Genomic DNA, 19,080 nt, shown 5'->3' on the forward strand with positions numbered 1-19,080 from the left:
TACATTTGGATATGTTTTTATTGGAGCTGTTGTGTACATGATTTTAACCACAACACACATATATAAAAAGAAGAGAGCTGATTTTGCAGCCCTGAAGGCATCAAACATGTATTTAATATCAAAAGCGTAAAGAGCAGCTTCCAAAAATAGTGGTACAGTGACAGTCTGTTTTATAAACTAAGCATTTTACTACATGGTTTCTTGTAATAACAATGATTTTCATGTGATAAAATATGTACTTAACACTGGCAGTAGATAAACTAGAACTGGGTCCACATTTGAATATTCTCACAGACCTCTATATAGGATTCGTGTCAGAACAATTGTTCCTCCTCAGTGATTGGAGGCCACCTCTGCACCTCTCGCTTAACATGTTGCCTGCCTTTCTCAGTGTCAGAGGGGTCAGCAGCAAGAGGCCACACAGGTTTAGGAGAGGGGGCACTTCTTCTTCTTCTTATGACGTAAGGCATTCGTTGCTTTGGTGATGGCATCCATGAGAATATCTGAGATGCAGTCTGGAGCATTTTGTGGAGAAGGCTTGTGGCAACAACGGCGAACAGCTGGAGGAGACGGCTTCCTTGATGAGCACAGGTCCCCTGATATTTGCTTGAGCTGATTTCACAGAGAGATAAAAGACCAGACAACAGAGAAGAGTCATTTAAAAGTGTGATTTTTTTTTAGGAGATTCATAGAGTCTTAAACTAATATTGAAATATTACATGCAAACATTTTCTTTTGATTTCTTTTGGTAAAGTATAAAAGACTCCCTTCCTTGTAACTCACCACTTGATCAAAACAGTTGGACTCTTTTTGTAGAGTCAGGGGGCAGCATTGGTGAACAAAGCTCTTGAGAGGAAAACCAACAGGGAACCTAAAACACAGGGATGTCATTACTCTGTTTCTCCTTCACATATCACGCATATAACTAAAGTTTCAATCATGAAAAAGACGATTCTTAAAATAAGTGTTGTCAGTACAAATAAGACTTTAAAACAGCTGCTTGGGAGTGTTTTTTTTTTGCACCAGCAATAAGAAATAAAAAATAACATCAAATTAAAAAGTAATTGCACAAAAATACAAAGCTCAGGGGAAGAGGAAAGTGAAAGAAATAGAGCCAGACAGATGTATGAAGTTATGTCTCACTTTTTCTTGATGATCTTGTGGGTGTCACAGATTCTGTGAAGTGAGAGCACTTCTGAGGCAGAGGTCTTATTAAAATATGGGTCTGGAGAAATGCTTTGGAAACAGTTGTATCGATCATTTGCCTCGCCTGCGGTACAACAGTTGGAATTCACCTGTTCACTCCTGCAAAACTTGTCAAGCTCCTCTCGCCACTGAAACACAAAAGAAAAATGGAGATGAGAGTGTAATATGACAGAAAATATCAAAATATCTATGTTGACGGGCTTCTTGCTTCACCTTCCGATCAGCACAGTTGAATGTATTCTGATTCTGTTTGCAGCACTGTTTGAATCCTTTTTCTATACGATTAATGGTCTTGGCCTGACGAGCCACCAGTTCATAGCCTGAACCTGGCAGACACTTGACATTATAGAGAGGACGCAGCTTTTGGTTTTGGCAGAGTTGTTCGATGACATCCACAGTCGGACGTCCAGGAGGAAAGTTGATGTCAGCTTTCTGGGAAGCAAGTGGTTTCTTCATCTTCTTCTGTCTGCTTCCTCTGACACTATAAGGAGTCATCACCGGCCTGTAATGTATGAGACAATAACTCAGATTAAAACATGACCTCTTTCTGCTTTTCAAGCCAGTTTAAAGTAAGGATTAGTAATTAATTAGTAATTAATTTAAAGGAAAGGAAGTAAGATTTGCAATGTGAGGTCTCTCAATGACTTATCCCAAGCTTTTCATACCTTTTCCCAGAAGAGTTATTCTAAACAAGCTTAAGTCATCCAGTCCCATGAGAAGACCAAAACTAATGCATTAGGCTGCATTCAGATCTCCATAAGTCATTTTAAAGAAATGCTGCCCTGTCTTTATCTCAATGGGACCACTACATTGATGCAGCAGGGGTTTCAATGTTAGACGCTGCTGGTTACGTATCATCCTGCAAGCGCACATAATGAAATGGTTTCCACCTTTACAGATTTCCAAAAAGTAATTTAACCACACATTATAATAGAAACTATGGTGATTTTTGGCTTATGATAAGATGTCAAAATTTTAAAAACTGCATTCAAAAATTGGAAAAACAAGAAGCAGTTATTTAAACAGGACTTCCTGGATTTATCTTAACCCTCCTGTTATGTTCGGTTCTCTAGAACAGCTTTTATTTTCGTGGGTCAAATTTAACAATACACATTTTTAACTCCATTACTAACCATTTAAATCAAGATTTAGTCCATTGGTGTTCTTTAATTCTCACAGATCATGGTTCAATGAGGATAACTCACTAATGTTAAAACTTTTTTAAATGTACATTGGAAAGCCCTAAATATAAATGCAATAGTTTTTTGTTTATTTTATTTTAAATTTTGAGTACTTTGTTTTTTATGAAGTGATGTTGATAAATTCATACAACTTCTCTTCTGTCACATGCTGCCCAGATTTTTAAGCTGCATTTAGCTGGTTTGAAAGGCAAATATTACCTAAAATAGACTTTAAAAAGGGTCAATTCGACCCGCAACATAACATGAGGGTTAAAGAAGCACTCCATAATGTAGCATAGTGCAAAACTGACTTTATTGAATACTGTCTGGCACTGTTCTTTACCCAGTCTTTGTCAGTCAAAGTTCCAGTTTAAGATATAAATCCTTTGAAAAAATGTACAAGCAAGAAGTTAGATCTTTTAAAGGCTCAGTGATAGATAGATAGAAAATTGAAACTACTCTTAACAATATAAACCGTGGTTTGTTCTCTATGTAAGAGAATATATTGTGCTTAGTTTAAAATTATGGTGAGGAGTTAACTGATTTTGAAGTAGTGTCACTCTTACACTGATGCCTCCACATGGCCAAATTACATTATTCTTTATAATGAATTTTAGTGTATAATTTCAGGTTTATTAGCATACCGCATCAAGTGAGGACATTGAGATATGCTGTATGGGTAATTGTTCATTAATGTGTATAAAATATGTAATATATATAATATGTAATGAATATATATGGAATGCATGTGTATGAATTGTATGTGCTTTGGCAATAACATGTCTTTGTTCGTGCCAATAAAGCAAATTTGAATTGAAAATTGAATTTTAGTGCCTGGGTTGGATATTCGAAGAAAAAGCTAAGTCGATATTCTGCATTCACCTGGAGGTGGTTATGTTTGGAACCCTGCAGGTAAAGTTTGGCAGTGAGCGGTAAGTTAGAAAGCAGAAGGAGTTTTTTTTTCTACGGATGCTTTCCTTTTTTCTTAATGTTTTGTATTCGTGGCTGATACTGTGATACTGGAGCAGGTGTTGATAGGTTGTTCTAGTTGGAGAAACTCTACAACCTTTGCTGGGTAAAAGAGCAAAAAGGCTATGAACAAGATTTAATGTTTATGGTGATATGAAAATGCTTCACTGCTCTTTGAGGACAGAGTGTGCATATCTACTATATTTGGACATTTATTGGGACACTGCCGCACACATCAAGACACCAGGGCTGTGATGGGTAACATTAAACTTGTATGTCTGGTCACCTTTGCTAAGCCAACTATAGGCATTTTTCCACTGCAGGAACTTTACCCCGGAACTAGGGACTCTACCCCTGAACTACGTGCGTTCAACCGGAGGAACCAGGGTCTTAATTTAGTTCAGGGGTAGATAATCTCCCCCCTGAAAAGCCCCTGCTTGGGGTGTAGTACTTTTCAAAGGTCCTGGAACTTTCAGTTGAACTTAACAGTGTTTGTGGAGTTTACACAGTTGCTGAAACACAGAGGGAGTTCCTAGGAATGCATACTAGTTTAGTTTTTTATTAAGATTTCAAAATATTATTTAATATATTTGTTTTCTCCATACGTCACTGGCCTGATTTGCACAATCTACCCAGGACTTCAGCCCACGGTCGAAATACAGACAACAATGGGGGCAGAGGAACCTTTTAGTTCAGGGGAAAGTAGTTCTGAGGGCTAAAAGACCCAGGAACTCTTGGTTGAAATGCACCTTATAGGTAACAAATCAGAGTTTACAAAGTTCTGTTGTTGTTACGTTACAGTTAATAATTTTACATATCAATGCATTACCTCATCACTCTGCAGCCTGCATAAAGTTATCTTTAACAAAGAGAAGTAAAAATACATTCTGTATTCCCTTCATTTGCTTCCACTACAAATGCACACTTTGGCAAGAGCCTCATCTTTCCAACAGTGGGTGATGGTGCTCAGTGGTCACCAGAATCGACACAGCACAAAAGCCCTTCACAGTGCCTTTACCAGTACTTTAGCAACTGCAAGAAGGGCCAAAAAGAGCCTGTATTATTACTTAGAGTTCATCATTTTAAATACAGTATCTTAGTGATGCTCTACGTACCTCTGGCAAGTGCTGGGGTCAAAGTCAAAGCTGTCAGCAGAGGACAGCTCTGGCACCGGCAGCTCTTCTGTTGCCTCGTAGTTTGGATTTGGAGCGTTGTTGTTGAAGCAACTTAGCTGGTCACTACCCCTTAATCTGCAGCAGTCATAAAGACGATCCTTTACTGATGAGTCCTCCTCACAGAACATTTTGACTGACAGCTCCCACTGTGGTAGGTGCAGAAAAAATCTCAAATAAGACACGTTGTATGAACGAAGACTTTTAATACTAACATAATGTAAGACTGCCTAAGCTCATGTTCTGAAAATAAACACAGTAGAAAAAGGCATTAAGGTTTAAGTGACGCTTCATTCACTGAATAGTCTGAGATGTATTTGTTGCTTGTCCTTAGACAGCTCCTTACACTCATGCCAGGGCCTGTCTGTTATGTCTGTTAGGCTGGGCTGTGTATAATGTGCTTATCTACTGGAAGCGCACAAGGCCCTAAACTTTGTTTAAAAAATGCGAGTACACATCATCTCAGCAATGTGAAGAATGTTTATTTGTTATGTTTATTCAGGGTAACTCAGGGTAACTCCAACTCAGCCCAACTTTTTTTGATATCAAAACATTTTGGCTTGGATCAAATTTCACTTTAACATTCTTGACCTGAGGCTGCCCGAGGAAGTGACCATGTTGAGAGTAATGAAAATGATGCATAAACGTATAAGCATAATCTTTGTCAGGTTCAGTTCAGGGACGTGTGGTTGGGGATCAGGGAGTGCAGATAAGACTGTGAGCCTGGTATGTGTACGTGACAGTAGAGTTATAAAAGGGTCATTATCAAGGTATCAAGCAATGACTTCTTAGAATGGACAACATGCCTTCATTCCCACCCAATGTCAGATATGAAGCCTTGTGCTGACATATTCCATAAGAGACCCAATATGTTGTGATCCACTTAAGTTTTGCCGTCAGGGTCTGTCCTGCATAACAAACGTGATAGCTTGTTAATTGTCCCTCCCAGTAACACCAATGTCCATAAGGGAAAAACTGAAGCTACTGACCTGCAGCCCAAAGAGGCTGCTAAAGAGGAGTGAGGAGTCAGCAGTCGATGAAATGTTTTTGTCAGTGATTGTGAATCACTTCAACCACGAAAGATTGTTGAACCCACACACATGAATGTGCACAAAACATATTAGGCGGACAAGTCCAGTTGTAAGGAGGATTAATGTAAGAGAGACAGATAAACAACACTCAAAGAACTTAACACATGATCCCCTACAAGTTTATGCCTGGCAGAGATCCTACAGTGCAGCAAACCAGGAGGAACTAGCAAGAGAACATTCAGGATATCATGTCTTCATACAAAGAGAGAAATTGCTGAAGTAGCTGTTTGAAAAAACTTACTGCCTTTGTGGCGCAACAAAGCGTGACCCCTCTCTCCCAAGTCTGGTTTCCTTTGCAGCACGTGCCGAACCAGGACTCAGCCATGTTGACAGCACTTGCCATTCGCTTCAGCTTGCCGAAACCGGAAGATGGAAAGTAGGAGTCTGGGTAGCGGGGACGACGGTCTCCAAATACACAGATGGCTTGAAGATTGTCAGAGGTTGGACGGCTAAGGGGGAACTGAACGGGATACTCCAGCATCGGAGGCCCCCCAAAGGAACGGGGCCCAAAACCTGGTCGACCTTATTGGAAAGGGAGGATATAATAATACCATAAATTCATACTTTCACAGTAAAAGGTAGTACAGATAAGGAAACTAAAACTCAGTAGAAAGAGAGGAAAACAGATACTAACGTCCGCTTGGTGCCAAGCTTCCTGGTCTGGAGCTCCCTGATAGGATAAGAATATCATTAAACAGTGCTTGACAAGTGTTACATTTGTAGCATTGCTGCTTTCTCACAGCCTACCTCTCTCTCTCTGGATATCGTGCAAATTGGGTGGAGTCATCATTACCTGCTCTATGGGGAACTCTATGAAAACAGAGAAGAAATATAACAAACAGTAGTTACAACACCTGTGGTTGTGGGATTTATTTTTTGCCTGAGCAAAGCAAGTTGAAGCAGAAAATGATGAATGTGAAAGTGACAAATCTTTAAAGTACACATGCAGCTTTGTGATTGTGCAACAATGACTTTGCAGAAATAGGTAAAGAATTGATACCTTTGGGATCAAGGAGGTCAGAAAAGTCCTTCTCTTTCTGTATGAAATGATCTGGAATAATCTCTGATCACACAGACAGATTCAAAAAAGTTACAAAAGAATGTAATCTAGTGTCTTAAATACTGACATTTATTTCTATTTTGGTCCAAATCCTTTAGGCTTGCCTTAAAGAAATTACATAATGACACTCAATCTGAACTATAAAGGGGTATCTTTGGTGATTTAAAGATTTCTATCAAAACATGGTCTGGCTCATGAAAAAGACCCAAGAAATGGTATAAAATCCAAACTTGGTTTTTAACCTTTATTTACACTCAGATTTTTGCTGATGTTTAAGAATTCTCTAAAATGTAATATTATTCACTCATTCTTACTATTTCAAGACAAATTCCTAAAGGGTTTAATTTATTAAACTTCTAAGAAATAGACTTAGGATCTATTTCCAGACTTTCAAGATTCCCCATGGTTGCAAAAGACATTTTTAAATGTAACATTGAACATCCCATGACTTGCAAAATTGAGATTTATTTGTAAGTAAAATCAGCAATCTCAAACCCCGGTTGTTAGCCGAAAATAGCCACTTGAAGTAGTGAGGGTTGGCTAAATGCCACTGCAAACATCTGAGCTTCTAATTGGTCCCTGCAGAGATACTGCACTAGTATGTGAATACACTCACCTTGCATGAATTCGTCAAGGTCAAAGGTGATCTCACGCTGCTCGAACATGTGCTGATCTGGAAAAGTGTACACATAAAAAGAGAAAGAGAGGGAGGGGGGCAGAGAGCCAGACAAAGTTATGCAACTGTTCACAGTATTTTTTATGCACAAATGATGCTGGAAGAAGGCCAGTGGTGGAAAAAGCATTCCTTTAGTTGAGTGGCAAAACCACAGAGAGAAAACACTTCATTCAAAGTAAGTCCTGCTCTTAAGATGTTACCTTCTGCTGCCTATGTATACAATTCTAGACACAGAAATATTTGTTTAAAATAAATAAGTTAAGTTTTGCATTAATTAGAGCTTGTTGAAGTAGAGCTAAAAAAAATGCATCTTTCTAAATCTATAAAAATCTCCAATGCAAAATATTTCATAGGTTATTATAATGGTAGTACTAGAGATATGATTAGTTGCCATATTTTATTTTATTTTGTTTTATTCTATTTTATTTCATTTTTTACTTTACTTCATTTTATTTTATTTTATTTTATTTTATTTTATTTTACCCTTGTCATTGCTATTATTACTGTTGTTATATTTTTTACCTATGTTAGTACATTGTTGTATTCCCCTGTCCCGTGTTATAAGCTGCTGTAACAAAAGAATTTCCCCCAACGGGGGACAAATGAAGTATATCTTATCTTATCTTATGTAATACAGATATATTCCTGTTAAATAAATGCAGAACTACCTGTAAGTCATACTTATTATGTAAGTAAACACTTCTCCCTAGATAAATTGATGTTAGACATTAGAATAGACACGTCAATAATAACCCTGTAAAGTTTTTTTACATGCAAAATAACGCACTTTCATTTGCTCAGCCGAACAAAAATGGAGCCCGCCTCTCAGCCAAGAAGTAAACACAAGTATGTTCTGGCATGAAAACAACAACACAAAGAATCACAAGTACTAACCCTCGGATGCTGAGCTTAGTAAAACCAAGATAAACGCTGTTGAGCAGACCAGAGCCCGGGACGACCCCATGTTGAGGCTGTCAGTGTGTGTCCGGTACTGTTTGTCCCGCTGCTGCTGGCTGTACTGGCGGAGAGAGAGACAGCAGAGGCCGCCCAGAAAACACGCTCAGCTGGCCCCTAATTGGTCCAAGAGACGCCGCCGTGCTGTCCGTCTGTGCTACCGGGACAGCACTTTTTATGCTTGTTGTGGGGTTGGGATGAGGAGGGGAGGAGGGGGGGGGGAGTAAAAGAGGGAGGAAAGTTTTTTACCATGACTCATAGGTGATCCGCTCAAATCCTGGGTGCTGGGAAATTATCACCTTGTAATAAAATGAGCACATGCATAAACATGTTTCTGCAGTATTTTTTCACATCAATAACTTTTAGCAAGTAAAATAATAACTTACCCGTGCCATTAAGAAAAAACAGATAATTGTCACCTTATGTAGGACAGCCTTCAAAAATATAGGCAATTACAATCTGACGATTTTTTAGGCAGTTTTAAATCGAACAGCTGAATACTATGGAAGAGAATTAGAGCCACTGGGAGAAAAACAATTAAGGTCAAATTTCTTTTTTTATTATTATTCTGAGAAAAAAGTTAAAATTCTGAGAAAAAAGTCAGAATACTGAGAAAAAAGTCAGAATTCTGAGAAAAAAGTCAGAATTCTAAGGAAAAAGTCAGAATTCTCACATTAAAGTCAGAATTCTGAGAAAAAAATCAGAATTCTGAGAAAAAAGTCAGAATTCTAAGATTAGAGTCAGAATTCTGACTGTAATCTCGTAATTCTTACTTTTTCTTTTCTTTTTCTTTTTTGTATTATTTTCTCAGAGGAATAATAATAATAATAAAAAAAGTGACCTTAATTTTTTTTCTCAGTGACCCTTATCCTCCTCCGTAGAATTATTTTTCTATTTAAAGTAAATGAATAGTAATTCTTTAAGTTTGTAAAAATGACAATTACCTTGTCACATTGAGATGGGAGCCTCATCTACACTAAAAATAAATGCTAGTCATAAAACAACCCGAGGTGTTTCTTATATACATATACACTACCAGTCAAATGTTTGGAAACACCTTCTCATTCAAGGGTTTGTATTTATTCTAATTATTTGAAACACTGTAGATTAATACTGAAGACATCAAAACTATAAAAGAACATATATGGAATTATTTAATGAACAAAAAAGTGTTAAACAAACCAGAATATGTTTTATATTTTACATTCTGTAAAGTAGCCCCCTTTTTCCTTCATGACAGCTTTGCACACTCTTGGTATTTTCTCAGTCTGCTTCATGAAGTGGTCTCCTGGAATGGTTTCTAATTAACATGAGCCTTGTCAAGAGTTCATTTGTAAATTACTTGCTTTCTTAATGTGTTTGAGACCATCAGTTGTGTTGTTCAGAGGTAGGGTTAGTAAAGAAAATTTTGACTGGTAGTGTATATATATTATTTAAACTCCTATGAGGAACGTTCAGTTTGTTTTCTTGGCAACCCTTGAGGATAAAGCTATGCCTTTTACCCATTTGTCTTGGAAATGTGTCAGTTCTGTTTTCTAACAAAAAAATGTATTTCTGCACAACTTTTTCTCTGAAATGGATCTCTGAGTAATCAGAAATCTCTGTCAAAAAAAACATGAATATCAATTTCCGTTTGTTTCATAACTATCTTAAAAAAAAACTTGCACAAGCTTTCATAATACATTTGGTGACCTAATCACCTGAAACTGCCATCATGTTATCATTGACTTATAACTTTTAAATGTCCACAGGTTTGTATTGGTTTTTCATTGCATTGGTGGACTGTTTGAGGATTTAGAATAATGAAACAATTTAAAATCTGGGCAGCAAAACAGAAGATGGTGTCAAACTCAGGAGGAGAAAAAGACAGTCTGCCACAAATAAGTTTTTTTTGCAGAATTAATAAATATTGTTAAATTCTCTGTAAAACAAAAAAAAAAACCTTTATCTGTGAAATCAGTGGAGTTCTTTAAAATCAGGAAAACATACATTTTTGATGAATGAACTGAGGTTTTTATAACAGTAAAACTAAAAAAAAGACTCAGCAGGATAAAGAAATTTTAATTTAAATACTTTCAAATAATTACTAATTATTTAGATAATCTAGTATGTTCCCTTAATCTCTTTTTTTTCATCTCATACCTACCGTTTTTGTAATTCTTGTTTGCTTGAATATTGAAAGCCTTAAATTCCTTGTTATCTCACAAGAATTTCAGTCCAGGGTCATCACAGCCTGCAAGATTCCAGTCCAAAACACTGACTGTGACCTCTGTACAAACTCTCTGAGACTTTGTACTTGTAAAAAAGCCAAAACAGAGTGAAGAAGAGCTCCTTGTGCAGCCCTGTTTTAATGTGTGCCACAGCTTAAACTTGAGGGATTATCTTGCCTTTAGCTGCTCTGCCTTCAGCTCTTTCCCATCATATACAGGAGATATCAGGAGGATCAAAGTTTTCCGTTGCCGGCTGTAAGTAATGGGGGTCCGGAAACTGTACAGAAATCCCCCAGAGAGATCAGAGAATTTCAAACAAACCCCAGACAAGGCTGTAATACACTCCTTCCCTGGGAAAAAAAAACAAATCTACCATTGGTCATAAAAGTTTTTAGACAACTCAAACTGTTGAAAAGTAGTGTACAGTGTTTGAACAAGCACAGTGCGTGTTTAGGTCTCAGGGTTTTATTGGTCCAGCATAAATGCCTAAGCACATAGGAAAAACCATGAAGAGACCACAGGAGGGAAATTGAAGCATGAGTCCTTGGATTACCGTCTGTGTAGTAGTTGCCACCATAAACTGGGAGAAAAACACTGTGACAAGAATTGTTTACCTTCAACTTCCCTAAACAAACTGAAAAACAGAAACACTGCACTTTTAGCAGCAACAACCAAGAACAAAAGAGAACAAGGACACAACATTGAAAATAAAGTCATTGTGGATTCTTCTTTTTAAATTGCAAAATTTACCACATCCAACTGAGTCAGCCTTAAGATGTATTCTTAATTTTGGTTAGCAACAGTTTGTATACACAACAACGCAGAGTGAACTTTCCACTTAAGTCTGCTTAGCCGTCCACAATGACTAATATTTCCTTTGAGTTACATCCTCCAGCTCTACAGTATGTCTGTTCTGTTCAACCAAGGAGTGATGAATTATTCTTATCACTTTATAGCTACAGTTTGTAAAATAAGAACACTCTGTTCGATGTTTTGTTCAGGAGTTTTCTTATCAGAGCATAACTGTAGCTTGTCTCTGTCTTACACAAGTGTTTATGAGACAAAAAGAAGATTTCAGTGCACATCTGCTCTGTGTTACAGCCTCAACAGTTTATTAAAAGGTTTGTATGGAATTATTTTACAATAACCAGAGATGACTACATCCAGGCATACAGTGCTTAATGCTGAAACCTCTCAACATTGCCTCTTCACTCATTGCTTTTACTCCAAGTCATGTCATCAATAAAATATGTATGCAAGTAATCTGGGAAAGAAGGAAAAGTAAGCTCACAGAGAAAGACACTTCTACTGTATCTCCTTATTTTTTCTACATTTAATGCAACATCTTTTCAAAAGCTCAAAAGATATAAAAGCCCGTAAGAGTTAATTCAAACACAAAGGAATACATTTAAAGAAGCTTTGATGAACTTTTCAGCTGGTCTGTAACAACATCCACCTGAGGAGAAACATTTCTCTACAGACAAACTGAAAATGCAATCTGCAATCACCTCTGTATGGACAAGTGGTTTCTGAGGTTACTACAGCGAGGAGGAGCGAGATATAGTTTACTGGCATTTGAAGAATCTGTCCCATGTATGACCTTTCAAACATCAACTTACTGAAAGAGAGTAATGCAGTACAAAAGTTAAGCAGACTGCGTGTGTTGTGGCTGTTTTTGAGCAACTGGTTGTGACTCATCAGAGATAAGTGGACAAAGTCTCATCAGATTCTCTATTTTGACAACGATTTCACCCACAAACACGTGTTGAAGCATAGATTCCTCAGTGGGGACATCCTGAGGTTTCAGGGGGTCCCTTGCAATTTAATTTACCACAATAACAGAATGTTTGTTTTTGTCATGCATGTTTCCTTTCTGCAGTTCTTAATTAGGGGCTTGTAGATGAATTACTCCCACTTGAGGGATCCTTTATGTGAAAAAAAAAAACAGAGAATCATTGTGAAACAGTAATTTCCTGCTGAAATAGAAGTGGAAACACTGAGAAGGTCTTATTGTTTACTTGCTTTAAGGACACTCTTCATGTATGTCTGAGCTTTGAGGAAATGTTGTGCAACAAAGTCCCAGAAGAGAAGTGGATTGTGTAATTTTGATGATATTATGAAATGGGGTCAACATCTTGAGTAGAATTGCTGAATCGGCAGGCCGGTTGTGATTAATAGTTCAATGTTGTAATTTTTGCCCATCTAAGGTGATGTGCATTACTCAAGGGACAACTAAAAACTTTACAAAGCCACCTTTTAACTCAAGAGAGTCAGTGCATATTACTCTTACAATGTTGAATAGTTGTATTTCAAATTCAAAGGAAAGGAAAATCATCAAAATCCTGAGCAAAAATGAATCCCACTAACAATGTACCATCAAGGAACAACAAAACATGTTTCCCTGGAATCAAAACAACCTTCAGCTATAAAAGTATTGAAATCAATGTTCCCCACAGTCTATGAAAAAGCTCTCCTGGAAGACATGTAATACTCACAACAGTATAAGTACTGTGCCTATCTCATTTATGTTCATTGTTAAAAAAATAGATTCTGTAAGGAAGAAAAGATAACACTTAAAACAATGTGTTTGTGTGTGTTTGTGTGTGTTTGTGTGGGTTCGTGTGGGTTTGTGTGGGTTTGTGTGTGGATCAAAGTGAATCCTCAGTGATTGGTCCCTTGCAGAAGCTCAGGCTCAGAGGCGAACAGCTCCTTGTAGAGAGGCGGAAACAGAGAGTGAGCAGTGAGCGGGTAACGCAGACTGAACCAGCGCAGCTTCTCCATGTGCAGACTGCACAGTGAACGCAACACCGCCATCTTCTGGGACAGCTGCAGAGAGATGGAGACACAGAGAGGAGTAGGTGTGAGAAATAATATAAAATGATTTTAGAGGACTGAAGAGACTATCTGTTCCATACTGAGACATGTACCTTGTGCATTAGATTTGCTTGGTTGTCACGGTGAAGGATTTGTGCGATTCCTAATTCCACGCTTCTTTGCACTCGCTGAACCCTGCTTCTGTCCTCCAGACATGGACGATCTGCATGAAGACACAAGAAGACAAATAGTTTTTTGAAAGCATACAACTTGGCATTGTATTAAATCCCTAAATGTGGTAGGTGTGAATAGTAGTGTGTGGTCTAAAAAGTATAAGGATGACATGTCTATTAACAGCCACTGGGGGGCAAAAAGAGTTAAACCAAAAGGATGGATATCTGTCAACCAATTTGGTGTCTGTCTTCATTTCAAATTGAAATTAAAGTATCTTAAAAAGAGGAAAATCAGGAACTATTTTGTTACAAAAACACAAAAAAATATCGAAAGATGGATCGTCAGACTGCGCCCCTGTGCAATAAATGTGGAAGGGAGGTTGGAACCTACTACCACTGTTTTTGGCAGTGCAAACTGATCAAAAGATTCTGGGGTGCAATTTCGAAAGTGGCATTTTCTGGACCTGCATCAAGAGGGACTCAGGCCTATTCATTCTCAGCCTCCCCTCAAAATCAGTTGAATTAACACGCCCACATTTTAAACTGTGACAAACTGCTGTTATTGGCTAGAAAATGTATTTTGATAAACTGGATTAAAGATAAACCGCTAACTGTTACACTGTGGTATCAAGAGTTATTCAGGGTCCTTCCTCACAAAAGGATCAGTGCGGTTCTGAGGGGTAATGAGAGGCACTTCATTGACATTTGGTCTCCTGTGTTCAGTTATTTACCCAAAGCAGTGGTTCTCAAAGTGGGGTCCTGGGACCCCTGGGGGTCCGTGTACCATAGCATCGGGGTCCGTGCAATAATTAGAATACATTTCTAATAAATTATAAAATTGTGCTGTGTCATTACAAAACAGCATATATACCATTGTTATGATACCATTTGGTGGCTCGAAGGGATATGTGAGTCTTGCTACTGTTAATTTTCTGAAAGCGTTTAAGATCAATTACTTGAAAAGTATAAATGTTGTCATGTTGAGTCCACAAGGAATGAAATGACCCTCTGTTTTAAAGTATACAAGTGGTATTTACTTGATTTAAATTGAAGTGTTATCTGTTTATCACTATGGAACAGGTCTGAAGTATTTAGATTGATAAGTTTTACAATAGAAATAGTTCCAAGGGCATCTAAGAGTGCAAATGGTAGTAAGTATGTGCTTAGAATTGTAATTGAGGGGGTCCTTGGAAAATTTTCTCACCTGTAAGGGGTCCCTGGCCTCAAAAAGTTTGAGAACCCCTGACCTAAAGAACTGACTCAACTTCTGATGAGGGGACAAAATGACATAAAATGGCCAAACCTGTTAATCAATAGGCATCCTCTTTTTTATTTTTTATCATTTTTTATTGAGTCTCTCTTGTTGGTATAGCTTAGCTAGCTTTGCCTTTTTTTTCATCAGGTATTATATTTGCTTGTACTTGGTATGTGAAAACGTGAAAACGTATTATAATGGCAATAGGCATGATATCGACCTGTGGAGGGAGTGGTCTGGCGGCTGGGTTTTCCTTGTTTGGAATGTACGGTATGATATATTGGCAGTATGTTATTTTGTTTTATTTATTTATGTATTTTATTTCTTCTTTTTTTCTTCTTCTTTATCTTCTTTATCTTCTTTTTTTAAATTAATTAATTAATTTAACCTGTATTTAACCAGGTAAGCCATTAAGAACAAATTCTTATTTCCAGTGACTACCTGGCAAAAGGCACAACCTTTTGAGGGGTAAAGGGTCAGGGATAAGAGTAATGAAACAAACACAAGGGTAAAAACATAAAAGACAAGTTGAAGATGACAGGACAGAACAGAGCAAACAACGAACAGCGTCATCAGGAGTCCGAAATAAAAGGATTAAAAGCAGGTGCAGGTGTGTTTAAGGGAGTCCATGAGAGAGTCCCTGAAGGCTGATTTTGAGATGTAGTGGACCAGTTTTAAAGTTTTCTGTAAATTCTCTTTCTAATGTAAATGTCTTTATATAATCCACTCTTAATATTTTATTTGAAATGTGTAATGTGGTTTGGAGGCAAGATGTATGATCTGATTTAATTCTCTTCTGTTTGTGGAAAAACAAAAAACAATAAAACTCTGTTTAAAAAAAAATATGTAGCAAGGGGTGACAGGACAGCACTAAAAAGAGGACACGATTTATCCCTTAAGTGTTATAAAATGTCAAAACTTATCCTGAAGACAAAATATGGAGAAGAGGAAAGCAAAACTTTTTAAGGGTCATTCTTGATGATGGTAACCTTTTCAGATCAGGGACCAGACAGAGGTTTTTGGATGAGGGATATCAGAAATAAGACTTTCTTTTCTGTCTGACTAGTAAATTAGGATGCCAGAAGTTGGAATAAGGAGACAATAGCTACATTTAGATTGCTAGACTTTTATACATATCTATTGAAAGAGACATAGAAAATGCAAAATCTTTGCCACATGATACCAGATGAGTTTGAGGATTGTATTACAGTTGTTGTGTTCTGCCTGTGTGGCTGTCCCCATTTTTTTCCTTGTATGCAACAAGACCCCTTTGAAAAACTAATGGTCAATACCACTTTGACTACAAATAGACACCAGGATGCTTTCAATACGTAAAATCTCGTCCCCTCGGCCACAGATTCTGCATTTATACACAGATATCTTGTTAGTGAGGTTACCAGAGGGTAAACCAGAATTCAGGATGTCTAATGAGAGATGAAAGCTTGAAATAAGGGTAACTAGATGACTGATAAGTGTCCTAACATTTTTCTATGTTTCAAAACAGAGGGATCAAATGTGTTATAGTTGCTGGACAGGTGAGTTGATCTTACCTGCGTTGATCAGCACCAGAGCACTGAAGAGAGCAATCTGATGCTCAGTGAGCTTCAGAGCACACATGCCATGAGCGAAGTCGAACACTGCTGTGATTAAATCACCACAAGCTGCAAGAGAAGAAACCACAGAACATTGATGAAACTCGCACAACAATACATTGTGCGCCTTACATTACCCATCTTAGTGCACTGTGGGGAAGTTAAGTGTGGCGAGTGAAGAAACCCTCACCCAAAGATTTGAAGACTTCAACGCCAGCAAATTTCCCATCAAAGAAGACAGTGTTGTTCTCCGTGTTAAAGAAGCGACTCATCCGGACCAGGACCACCTCCATGGAACCTGAGACGGGGAATAGGGTCAGGTAAAAGACATATTTCATGCATTTTAACACTGTCATGGTAAACTGATGGTAAACTCACCAGTCTTCAGGAGAGCGATCTGATCATTCTGGCTCAGCATGCGGAAGCCTGGGATGTGTTTCGCGAACTCCACTACGAACTGCACGGCATCCGTTAGTCTAATAGCACAGTACTGCCACATCTCATCCACTGACTGAAAGTAAGAATATTGTACTGTGTTTATTTCTCAGACATGTTTTGTGAGAAACATTCAAATAAAAAAAAATATATTTTCATGACACATTCAATAATTCTCAGACTCATTTTGCTGCTTTTTTTAAATGTAGCATTCAAAATGTCCATATATTACCTCTTTAAAAACAGATATAAAATCATTTTAGCATATGTGCTGCTTTATATTAACTTAAGGAGGATTAACAAAGCCATTAACCTTTGTTTAAAAATCCTATTTGATCCCCTGTGATCAAAGAGAGAGAAGAGGAAGATGGGGGAAATGATTTCACAACTTGTCTCAGTTTTCTGTTTGATGACTCAAAAGTTTCATCTTTTGTTTTGAGGTCACACAATGTGAGTAAAGGTCTTGTCTGGGAACCAAAAAATGTGTAATCATCATCATCATCATTATTGGTGTACTTTGTTCTGGTAGACTTGGATCTCCTCTCTGCTGAGCAGCTTCCATTTGAGGGCATGCAGCTCCTCCACTCTGTACTGGCTGGTCTCTCTGTGGGAACGCACGATGCTGGCACACAGCTCATCTGGAAATAAAAAGAAATACAATACAAAATGTAAATGATGATGACAAAATAGAATGCAGAGTAGTCCACTGTGCTGTGTGCTTACCTATGTTTCTCGGAGAGGGAGGAAAGAGGCCGTAAGGGTCCTCCAGAGGGCTGCAGGGATGAATGGCCATCAGATCATTAGATGGCTGTCTGGAGTTGAAACCTGAAGTTGGAATTAGAGAAAACAGAGATAGTCTTAATGCACAAACTAGGTGGAAGAGATGTGCATGTGCATGTGTGAATGGCTCACCTCTTATGTCAGGGTGGCCGCTGTTGTCCCCCCTCCCCTGGACTCTTGATGACGGAGAGACAGAGGAGCCTCGGTACATCATTGCTGTCACCTGTGCCTCATTCGGAGAGCACACCAGGAAAGGGTGATCACTTGTATAGGAAAGCAGCTCTGCCTCCCCGCCGAAGGGATAGGCCATTGGCTGGAGGAGCTGCGAGGAGCGATCTTGGCGGGTCTTGGTGGGGTAGGACAGGATGGACTGGGTGTCTCCCTGAAGCTGCTGCTGTTGCTGTTGCTGCTGCTGTCTGTGCCTCTCCACTTCAGCAATCAGAGAGTCCCTCTGACGCTTAGACATCCGTCCAAACTTCACCGCTGAGGAGAATCAAGATTAAGACATGAACATAAACAAGTTGCTTCACTTGAAGAGTTTATTTTGAGTGTCTGTCTGTATAGATGTGTTTGTGTCTTACCATCTCTGCTCATGCCCTGTGCCAAGCACTTCTGCAGGCGGCAGTGTTGGCAGCGGTTGCGGCTGGTCCGGTCAATCTGACAGTTGCTCTGCCTTGAACAGGAGTAAGATACAGTAGGAAGCTGACTACGCCGGAAAAATCCCTGAAGAATAAGAACCAAGTTATACGAATGTTAGAGAGGACAACAGTATTGATATGCAAAATATAATTCTTATTTTCGATAAAAACACATTTATTTGTGTTCAAGTTGTAACCAAAATAAATCAAATAAAATGTTGTAAGTGTGTAAATGTAACTGCTGTGTCACTGTATCTATATCACGAGACAGTGTTAGTCATTTTGGCTCCTGCATTTCTTATCAGCTGAAATGATACCATATATCTGATATCAGACAATACTGGCTCTTAATTAATACTTTTCTTGTTGTGAATAAAAAGTTAAAAATTTTGGAAAGCCGTCTTTGTTTTTTGTTGGGAGTTACAGGAACACCCTGATATCCATTTCACATCTGTCTGTGTAATATGAAGCTACAGCAAACAGTTAGCTTTGCTAAGTAAACAGCTAGCCCAGTTATGGCAAATAAAGTCAACACCAAGAAGTAATTGACCTATTATGGTATGTAATTCCACAACTTTTTATAGTTAAACTCACAGACTCTATTTTATTCTAACTAAAAATATATATTCATTTTTCTAGTATCTTTATTCTAATGTATTTATTGTATTTATTTACTATTGAGTGTTGCTTTTATTATTTCTATGTTGTAAGGTGACCTTGAGTGTCCAGAAAGGCGGCTATAAATAAAATGGGTTATTATTAAGAGCAGGGAAGTGGTAATTTAAAGGAATAATAAGACCCAACAGTTACAGAAGTACACAGAGGGAATACGGGCAGAGTAGCATCATGCTAACAGAGCTAACACCGGACAAAA

At 38.1% G+C, this 19,080-nt stretch overlaps 2 protein-coding genes and 1 long non-coding RNA gene across 4 annotated transcripts in view; 1 reads left to right on the plus strand and 2 right to left on the minus strand.

The window, feature by feature from the left end:
* Nucleotides 1-8,469, minus strand: LOC117822686 (extracellular matrix protein 1-like). 2 transcript variants are annotated; one of them, XM_034697535.1, is made up of 11 exons: nucleotides 8,250-8,465; nucleotides 7,296-7,352; nucleotides 6,620-6,682; nucleotides 6,367-6,429; nucleotides 6,254-6,289; nucleotides 5,861-6,141; nucleotides 4,472-4,677; nucleotides 1,420-1,708; nucleotides 1,144-1,334; nucleotides 784-871; nucleotides 1-612 (listed from the first exon to the last, which is right to left on the minus strand). In XM_034697535.1, exons 1-11 carry the CDS (start codon nucleotides 8,317-8,319, stop codon nucleotides 427-429), a joined length of 1,530 nt encoding a protein of 509 aa, XP_034553426.1. In that variant the 5' UTR covers nucleotides 8,320-8,465; the 3' UTR covers nucleotides 1-426. The 2 variants fall into 2 exon arrangements, with proteins under 2 accessions (XP_034553426.1, XP_034553427.1); XM_034697536.1 differs by lacking the exons at nucleotides 1-612; nucleotides 784-871 and adding an exon at nucleotides 1,022-1,061 and having other exon boundaries at nucleotides 1,094-1,334; nucleotides 8,250-8,469.
* Nucleotides 7,453-14,086, plus strand: LOC117822689. The gene is made up of 3 exons (XR_004633242.1): nucleotides 7,453-7,530; nucleotides 13,174-13,373; nucleotides 13,459-14,086. It is a non-coding gene; the product is annotated as an uncharacterized LOC117822689 (long non-coding RNA).
* Nucleotides 11,609-19,080, minus strand: part of rorc (RAR-related orphan receptor C) — a 27,213-nt gene continuing 19,741 nt past the window's right edge. Inside the window, exons 5-13 of the mRNA XM_034697537.1 lie at nucleotides 18,150-18,291; nucleotides 17,701-18,051; nucleotides 17,512-17,613; nucleotides 17,305-17,426; nucleotides 16,732-16,864; nucleotides 16,544-16,651; nucleotides 16,312-16,422; nucleotides 13,447-13,556; nucleotides 11,609-13,345 (exon numbers count right to left, since the gene is read on the minus strand). Coding sequence (XP_034553428.1) covers nucleotides 13,181-13,345; nucleotides 13,447-13,556; nucleotides 16,312-16,422; nucleotides 16,544-16,651; nucleotides 16,732-16,864; nucleotides 17,305-17,426; nucleotides 17,512-17,613; nucleotides 17,701-18,051; nucleotides 18,150-18,291 — 1,344 coding nt within the window. The 3' untranslated portion in view covers nucleotides 11,609-13,180. The remainder of the gene's footprint in view (nucleotides 13,346-13,446; nucleotides 13,557-16,311; nucleotides 16,423-16,543; nucleotides 16,652-16,731; nucleotides 16,865-17,304; nucleotides 17,427-17,511; nucleotides 17,614-17,700; nucleotides 18,052-18,149; nucleotides 18,292-19,080) is intronic.

The sequence above is a fragment of the Notolabrus celidotus genome, chromosome 12, assembly GCF_009762535.1.
Source record: "Notolabrus celidotus isolate fNotCel1 chromosome 12, fNotCel1.pri, whole genome shotgun sequence".
Lineage (NCBI taxonomy): Eukaryota > Metazoa > Chordata > Actinopteri > Labriformes > Labridae > Notolabrus > Notolabrus celidotus.

Excerpts from the sequence above, each read along its gene's own strand:
- LOC117822686 (XM_034697535.1), bottom strand. The coding sequence starts at position 8,319 with ATGGGGTCGTCCCGGGCTCTGGTCTGCTCAACAGCGTTTATCTTGGTT. Across the intron at positions 6,290-6,366 it reads CGATATCCAGAGAGAGAGAG|GGAGCTCCAGACCAGGAAGC; the intron begins GTAGGCTGTGAG and ends TTATCCTATCAG. Across the intron at positions 1,335-1,419 it reads TCAACTGTGCTGATCGGAAG|TGGCGAGAGGAGCTTGACAA; the intron begins GTGAAGCAAGAA and ends TTTGTGTTTCAG.